Source organism: Oncorhynchus nerka, linkage group LG9b, assembly GCF_034236695.1.
Source record: "Oncorhynchus nerka isolate Pitt River linkage group LG9b, Oner_Uvic_2.0, whole genome shotgun sequence".
Taxonomy (NCBI): domain Eukaryota; kingdom Metazoa; phylum Chordata; class Actinopteri; order Salmoniformes; family Salmonidae; genus Oncorhynchus; species Oncorhynchus nerka.
In genome coordinates, this window is record NC_088424.1 from 32,378,150 (window position 1) to 32,386,714 (window position 8,565).

The 8,565-nt window shown below is 43.0% G+C and overlaps 1 protein-coding gene across 1 annotated transcript; it reads right to left on the minus strand.

The window, feature by feature from the left end:
• Nucleotides 1–5,757: 5,757 nt before the first annotated feature.
• Nucleotides 5,758–7,491, minus strand: LOC135565781 (putative nuclease HARBI1). Its single transcript, XM_065013888.1, has 3 exons — nt 6,981–7,491; nt 6,599–6,700; nt 5,758–6,504 (listed from the first exon to the last, which is right to left on the minus strand). The coding sequence occupies exons 1-3, from the start codon at nt 7,047–7,049 to the stop codon at nt 6,136–6,138; spliced, it is 540 nt and encodes a 179-aa protein (XP_064869960.1). The 5' UTR covers nt 7,050–7,491; the 3' UTR covers nt 5,758–6,135.
• Nucleotides 7,492–8,565: the final 1,074 nt, after the last annotated feature.

An 8,565-nucleotide genomic window follows, 5' to 3' on the forward strand; every position in this document is an offset into this window, starting at 1 on the left:
TTCTATGTTGCTCTGTCTGTATGCTACGTCTTGCTTGTCCTATGTTGCTCTGTCTGTATGCTATGTCTTGCTTGTCCTATGTTGCTATGTCTTGCTTGTTCTATGTTGCTATTGTCTATATTGTAATTGTTTTTAATAACCTGCCCAGGGACTGCGGTTGAAAATTAGCCGGCTGGCTAAAACCGGCACTTTTACTGAAACGTTGATTAATGTGCACTGTCCCTGTAAAAATAAAAAATAAACTCAAACTCAAACTTGTAGATAACCTGTAGTTGGTGGGTTTGGCGATGAGTATGAAGCGAGGGCCAACCAACGAGAGCGTACAGGTCCCAGTGGTGGGTAGTGTATGGGGCTTTGGTGACAAAACGGATGGCACTGTGATAGACTGCATCCAATTTTTTGAGTAGACTGTTGGAGGCTATTTTATAGATGACATCGCCGAAGTTGAGGATCGGTAGGATGGTCAGTTTTACGAGGGTATGTTTGGCAGCATGAGTGAAGGATGCTTTGTTGCGATATAGGAGAGTTTACAGTCTAACCAGACACCTAGGTATTTGTAGTTGTCCACGTATTCTAAGTCAGAGCCGTCCAGAGTAGTGATGCTGGACGGGCGGGCAGGTGCAGGCAGTGATCGATTGAATAGCATGCATTTAGTTTTACTTGCATTTAAGAGCAGTTCGAGGCCACGGAAGGAGAGTCATTTAGCATTGAAGATGGTCTGGAGGTTAGTTAACACAGTGTCCAAAGAGGGGCCAGAAGTATACAGAATGGTGTCGTCTGCATAGAGTTGGATCAGGGAATCACCAGAAGCAAGAGCGACATCATTGATGTATACAGAGAAGAGAGTTGAACCCTGAGAATTGAACCCTGTTGCACCCCCATAGAGACTGCCAGAGGTTCGGACAACAGGCACTCCAATTTGACACACTGAACTCTATCAGAGAAGTAGTTGGTAAACCAGGCGAGGCAATCATTTGAGAAACCAAGGCTGTCGAGTCTGCCAATAAGAATGTGGTGATTGACAGAGTCGAAAGCCTTGGCCAGGTCGATGAATACAGCTGCACAGTAATGTCTCTTATCGATGGCGGTTATGATATCGTTTAGGACCTTGAGCGTGGCTTTGGTGCACTCATGACCAGCTCTGAAACCAGATTGCATAGCGGAGGAGGTACGGTGGGATTCGAAATGGTCGGTAATCTCTTTGTTAACTTGGCATTCGAAGACCTTAGACAGACAGGGTAGGATAGATATAGGTCTGTAGCAGTTTGGGTCTAGAGTGTCACCCCCTTTGAAGAGAGGGATGACCGCCGGCAGCTTTCCAATCTTTGGGAATCTCAGACGATACGAAAGAGAGGTTGAACAGGCTAGTAATAGGGGCTGCAACAATTTCGGCTGATAGTTTTCGAAAGAGAGGGTCCAGATTATCTAGCCCGGCTGATTTGTTGGAGTCCAGATTTTGCAGCTCGTTCAGAACACCTCTGGCAGTCTCTATGGGGGTGCCACAGGGTTCAGTTCTCGGGCCGACTATTTTCTCTGTATATATCAATGATGTTGCTCTTGCTGCGGGCGATTCCCTGATCCACCTCTACGCAGACGACACCATTCTGTATACCTCCGGCCCGTCCTTGGACACTGTGCTATCTAACCTCCAAACGAGCTTCAATGCCATACAACACTCCTTCCGTGGCCTCCAACTGCTTAAACGCTAGTAAAACCAAATGCATGCTTTTCAACCGTTCGCTGCCTGCACCCGCACGCCCGACTAGCATCACCACCCAGGATGGTTCCGACCTAGAATATGTGGACATCTATAAGTACCTAGGTGTCTGGCTAGACTGTAAACTCTCCTTCCAGACTCATATCAAACTCCAATCTAAAATCAAATCTAGAATCGGCTTTCTATTCCGCAACAAAGCCTCCTTCACTCACGCCGCCAAACTTACCCTAGTAAAACTGACTATCCTACCGATCCTCGACTTCGGCGATGTCATCTACAAAATACCTTCCAATACCCTACTCAGAAAACTGGATGCAGTTTATCACAGTGCCATCCGTTTTGTTCCTAAAGCACCTTATACCACCCACCACTGCGACCTGTATGCTCTAGTCGGCTGGCCCTCGCTACATATTCGTCGCCAGACCCACTGGCTCCAGGTCATCTACAAGTCCATGCTAGGTAAAGCTCCGCCTTATCTCAGTTCACTGGTCACTATGGCAACACCCACCCATAGCACTCGCTCCAGCAGGTGTATCTCACTGATCATCCCTAAAGCCAACACCTCATTTGGCCGCCTTTCGTTCCAGTTCTCTGCTGCCTGTGACTGGAACGAATTGCAAAAATCGCTGAAGTTGGAGACTTTTATCTCCCTCACCAACTTCAAACATCAGCTATCTGAGCAGCTAACCGATCGCTGCAGCTGTACATAGTCTATGGGTAAATAGCCCACCCAACTTTACCTACCTCATCCCCATACTGTTTATATTTATTTACTTTTCTGCTCTTTTGCACACCAATATCTCTACCTGTACATGACCATCTGATCATTTATCACTCCAGTGTTAATCTGCAAAATTGTAATTATTCGCCTACCTCCTCATGCCTTTTGCACACAATGTTTCAAGACCCTCTTTTTTTTCTACTGTGTTATTGACTTGTTAATTGTTTACTCCATGTGTAACTCTGTGTTGTCTGTTCACACTGCTATGCTTTATCTTGGCCAGGTCGCAGTTGCAAATGAGAACTTGTTATCAACTAGCCTACCTGGTTAAATAAAGGTGAAATAAAACAATTTAAAAAAATTTAAAACATCAGCTGTCTGGATTTGGGTGAAGGAGAAATGGTGGGGGCTTGGGCAGGCCAGCCGTAGAGAAATGCTTTTTGAAATTCTCAATTATAGTGGATTTAACAGCGTCTCCTTCCTGTGAGCTGTCAGAGCAGCTCAGAGCAGCTCACAGATCACTGTACATAGTCCATCTGTAAACAGCCCATCTATCTACCTCATCCCCATACTGTATTTATTTCTTTATCTTGCTCCTTTGCACCCCAGAATCTCTACTTGCACATTCATCTTCTGCACATCTACCATTCCAGTGTTTAATTGCTATATTGTAATTACTTCACCACCATGGCCTATTTATTGCCTTAACTCCCTTATCTTACCTCATTTGCACTCACTGTATATATACTTTTTGTTTTCTTTTTCTCTACTGTATAATTGACTGTATGTTTTGTTTATTCCATGTGTAACTGCGACCTGGCCAAGATAAAGCATAGCAATTCGACACATACACTCTGTTGTTGCATGTGTCGATTTGCTATGCTTTATTTTGGCCAGGTCGCAGTTGCAAATGAGAACTTGTTCTCAAATAGCCTACCTGGTTAAATAAAGGTGAAATAAAAAAATAAAACACATTCAGTCACAACACACGTGCCTGGCTGCAAAAGTGCATTGTGAGTGACGTCAGCTGCAGGCGCTCAGCTAGTGCACAGGCAGCAGCAGGCCAGCAGCAATTTCAGCAAATTGCAAATCATTGTTGGCTGACTGCAGCAGCAGTAGTACGGGTTCGACGAGACAAACCCAATGAATCTAGTTGGTCACGAATGTTTGATCTTGAACAGAACTTACAATATCAATCAATATGTCTCAATCAAAATTGTACAGCCAGAAGTACAGAAAAGAGTGGGAGTCTGTACCTGAAGAAATGTCAAATCATATTTTTCGCTAAGATGGCCTGTCAATTTGAGTAACGTTATTGTGTATTCTACGTAATGATGCAGTTTTACGTTATCACGCAATGACATCATAATGTCATTTAGCAACTTTTAGCAACAAATCAACCTGCCTCTAGCAACTTACCCTGAAAATTAGTTGGCAACACTGACTTAAACTCCAATATCAAAGATACAAAGCCTTCAGATATTCACACCCTTTGACTTTTTCCACATTTTGCTGTGTTACAAAACTAGATTAAATGGATGTAATTGTCATTTTTTTGTCAACAATCAACACTGAATACTCTGTAATGTCAAAGTGGAGGAAAATTTTGAACATTTGTAAAAAAAAATATATATATATATATATATACTTTGATTAGATGACTATTCAACCCCCTGGGTCAATACATGTTTGAATGACCTTTGGAAGCGATTACAGCTGTGAGGCTTTCTGGGTAAGTCTCTAAGGGCCTTCCACACCTGGATTGTGCAACATTTGCCCATTATTCTTTTCAAAATTCTTCAAGCTCTGTCAAATTGGTTGTTGATCATCGCTAGACAACCATTTTCAGGTATTGCCGTAGAATTTCAAGTAGATTTAAGTCAAAACTGTAACTCGGCCACTCAGGAACATTCAATGTCTTGGTAAGCAACACCAGTGTAGATTTGGCCTTGTGATTTAGGTTATTGTCCTGCTGGAAGGTGAATTAATCTCCCAGTGTCTGGTGAAAGCAGACTGAACCAGGGTTTCCTCTAGGATTTTGTCTGTGCTTAGTTCCATTCTGTTTCTTTTTTATCCTAAAAAACTTCCCAGTCCTTAACGATTACAAGCATACACATAACATGATGCAGCCACCACCATGCTGAAAATATGAAGAGTGGTACTCTGTGTTGTATTGGATTTGCCCCAAACACTTTGCTTTCAGGACAAAAAGTGAATTGCTTTGCTACATTTTTTGCAGTATTACTTTAGTGCCTTGTTGCAAACTGGATGCATGTTTTGGATTTAAAAGAATTCTGTACAGGCTTTCTTCTTTTCATTCCCAATTAGATTACCATTGTGGAGTAACTACAATGTTGTTGATCCATCCTCAGTTTTCCTCTATCACAGCCATTAAACTCTTAAATGTTTTAAAATCCCCATTGGCCTCATCAAGGACCCCACACACCCCAGGAACGAGCTGTTCTCTCGCTTACCTCACCATGTTCAGAGGGATATTCAATGCCTGTTTATGTCTATATTTTTTTTACATTTACCAATAGGTGCACTTCTGGAGGCATTGGGAAAACCTCCCTGGGGCCTGTTGCACAAAACTAGGATAAGGGATTAAGCCAGGATATCTTGGTGATCCTGGCTCAATTGATCCGTAATCCGGTTGCACTAAAGATGGATAGGGGGCAGGAGGATATGTTATGGTATAAATTACCATGGAGATTTATTCTGTGGAGCTAGCCTGCTCCAGACCAGGCTAAATTCCAGGATCTATTTAATCTCATCCCTAATGTCAGTCAGCAGTCACCACAAATGGAAACCAATAGTTATTTCACTGCTCACTATACATTGTTATCACATATAACTAGACCCACTGTTATTATTTAAACGTTTGTGATCATTAATTTCAATGATTTTGGATAAAAAATGATTTTTAGATGATGTTGCTATCATTAGATAATTTACAGTTTCCCATAGACTATAAGGCTATATATAAAATGATAGAATATTAGGGCCACAGAGGAAAAAAACACAAGTCATAATATTGTAACCAGTTGTTTTAAAGGAGGACAGTTGTTAAAATGACAGATGTGGGGCATTTCGTGAAGTTGTACTTCAGTATGGTTTCATAAACAAAGACATGCTGATGTGCCAGAATATTAAGTATCACATTGTCATAAGTATCAAAACTGTAAAAACAATATGTAGCTTTTCTGCAGAAAGAACCAGCCTCATAAATTTATGACTTTATCCTTTTTCTTCAGTGTGGCCCTAGTACTCTGTCATATAAACAAATACACATTCCATATGAATATAAAAACACAATGTGTAACATTATGTTCCTTTATTGAATAAGGACAAAACAAAGCAGGTAAACCATCAGCTCCTTTCGAAACTGAAGTCACAGTGACTCTACAAGATGGAAAGCACAGAATCCAAGCATATTATACAAAATGATACATACACATTCAAAGGTCTGTATATAACACACCCTGCATGTCTGCACACTAAAATAAATGCAGGACAAATCCATACACATCAACTGAACAGACAAATGAATGGATGCAGTAGCCTCCCTGCAGCCTTGTATTACACACAGTATACCGCACAAACATCATAAGAGGCCAAATTCGTCAAAAACGAACCCAAAAAAACAAATTCCTCTGCCACCGCAGGACATATTTAACCAAAATTGAAAGCACACATACTAACTAAAATAATTCAACACATATTGGTCCCTCAGCAGCCGACCACTGTCGTCATCAGGGAAGATTGCCGGATTGTCCCAGTCCATGGCTGGTGGCACTCTGGGGGCCCTCTCCTTCCTCAGGCAGGCCACATTGTGGAGGACAGCACAAGCCACAGTAATATCACATGCCCTAACAGGGCTGACCCTTAATTTGTGAAGGCAGTGAAAGCGTGCCTTCAGGAGGCCAAAGGTCATTTCAACTCTGGCCCTGGTCCTGGCATGGGCATGGTTGTAGGCCTGCTGTGCTTCCTGGGGTCTGTGAAAGGTGTCAGGAGAAAAGGCTGGCAGCCATACCCCTGTCTCCCAGCAACACACCAGAGAATTCACCTGTCAACACAAAATCTCATCATTACTACCTCATAAACACAGTGATATTCTTGACACAGCCATGATGGTTATAAATAGGGGTTGTGTGGCTTACCTTGTGATAGATTTCAGAGGCCCGAAAGATTCTGGAGTCATGGACTGAGCCAGGCCATTTTGCCACAACATTGCTGATCACACAGTCAGCATTGCAGACCATCTGAAATCATAAGATGAGGAATATTACACCAATCAATGTACATCACTGGCAATGCAGAGTGTTCGTCAATGGACAATATCAAAAGTTATGTTCACCTGAACATTAACGCTGTGAAAGGATTTCCTATTCACAAAAATCGGCCTCATGGGCACCTGCGGGGCTTTTATCCTTATGTGTGTGCAGTCCACTGCACCAATGACATTGGGGAAACCTGTCACACAAAGTAATGAGTATCCTACTATGTGTTAACAGTTGTCCTGTAATTTGTAGATCCTCTTACCTGCAATCCTATAGAACTCCTCTTTGATGTCACAGAGTCTTCTGTGGCCAGGGAAGGAGATGAAGACATCTGCTAATGCTTTGATAGCCAGACACACACTCCTTATTGTGCGGCAAATTGTGGCCTTGTTCAGCTGTTCTGCATCCCCACTGAGTACAGGAAGGCTCCACTAGCAAAAAAGCGCAAGGCCACACAAGCCATTTGCTCCACACTCAGTGCATGGCTCCGTGCAGTGCGGTGCTTAATCCTGGGACCCAGTAGTCTGCATAGATACCTGATGCCATCTGCAGAAAACCTGTATCTTTCATATAGATGGTCATCAGGGAAGGCCAGTGGGTCCAACCGGCCCTGAAGACCCTTTCTCGCCTGAAGGCTCTCCTCAGCACAAGTGCTTCTTCATCCACCACATCTCGCACGAATGGGCATGCCATTGTCAGAGCAGAAAGGAACACACAATTTTGGGCCTTCATATAGGCTAGTGGCCACACCTGGTGCTGGGGGGTGGGCAAAAGAGGCGATGCCTTATAACGATGACTTGGTTGTACTGATTGCTGGGAAAATAAAAAAACCTTAGAAAGATGCCACCGTCCTGTGTGCTCACAATAAGAGCTCATATGTCATGGCTCACTTGACTTTACGAGAATATACCTAATTTTTATTTTGAGCTGTGTCATCTTCTTGGAGCTGGGGGAGGAAAGAAAAATAATGATTAATACATTTGTGTTACAGTTAGCATACAGTGTACATTGAAGGCATATCTCACCTCCCTCTCAAGTTTTTTTATTTCAAGGTCCAGTTTCCTAATTGTCCTCTTTTTTATTTCGGACTCCAGTGCAAGATTTTCCATCTTTTTCTTCTTGTACTGAATGTCTATGTCTGCCAGTTCTATTTGGCGCCGGAGGTGGTTGCCATACAACTTTCTGATAGCTTGTGAGCTCTGAACACAATACAATTAGCGCAGCTGGAATTTGGCAGGATGTGGTGTCCTTTTATTAATATGCACTATGTTGCCAGGCTGGTTTTCCCACTGTATAGCATCTGGGTCTTGTAAAAGAAATTAGATTTTTGATTTTGATGAGGACTCCTCACCATTGTAGAGTAAATAGTACTTTCACAGTCTTAACATGATACCTCATGCCTTCTGGAATCCAGAGATGGTCTCCTCCTCATCATCGTCTCCATCATGTGCTGTTGCTGCTGCACTGGGGCCTTCACCCTATCACATTTAATCAGATTCATATTGAAGCTAGTAGACAAGACATGCCAGGCCTACAGTATGCCTTTGATGGAGTACTCACTGGATCAGCATCGTCTGGTGCTTGTGCTGGTGGCTCTAACAGGAACACAATGCTGCCAGGCACTGCAAGGCAATAGGTAAACCAAAGTCAGACAGTCCAAATTGATTCAATATGAATGTGGTTGTATCCCATGTAGAGATGGAAGGACATACCTTGAATGAAGCGGGTGGCATCTTGGGAGGAACCTATGCTCGTCTCTTTCCCCCCAGGGATCCCCTCTAAGACGGGCCTGCCTTTATTTAGCTCCAAGGCCATGTCCTCTGCTGGGGTAAGGTCAGCCTTTGGTG

Excerpts from the sequence above, each read along its gene's own strand:
- LOC135565781 (XM_065013888.1), bottom strand. The coding sequence starts at position 7,049 with ATGTCTTCATCTCCTTCCCTGGCCACAGAAGACTCTGTGACATCAAAG. Across the intron at positions 6,701-6,980 it reads GGAGTTCTATAGGATTGCAG|ATGGTCTGCAATGCTGACTG; the intron begins GTAAGAGGATCT and ends TTATGATTTCAG. Across the intron at positions 6,505-6,598 it reads CCTCTGAAATCTATCACAAG|GTGAATTCTCTGGTGTGTTG; the intron begins GTAAGCCACACA and ends TTGTGTTGACAG.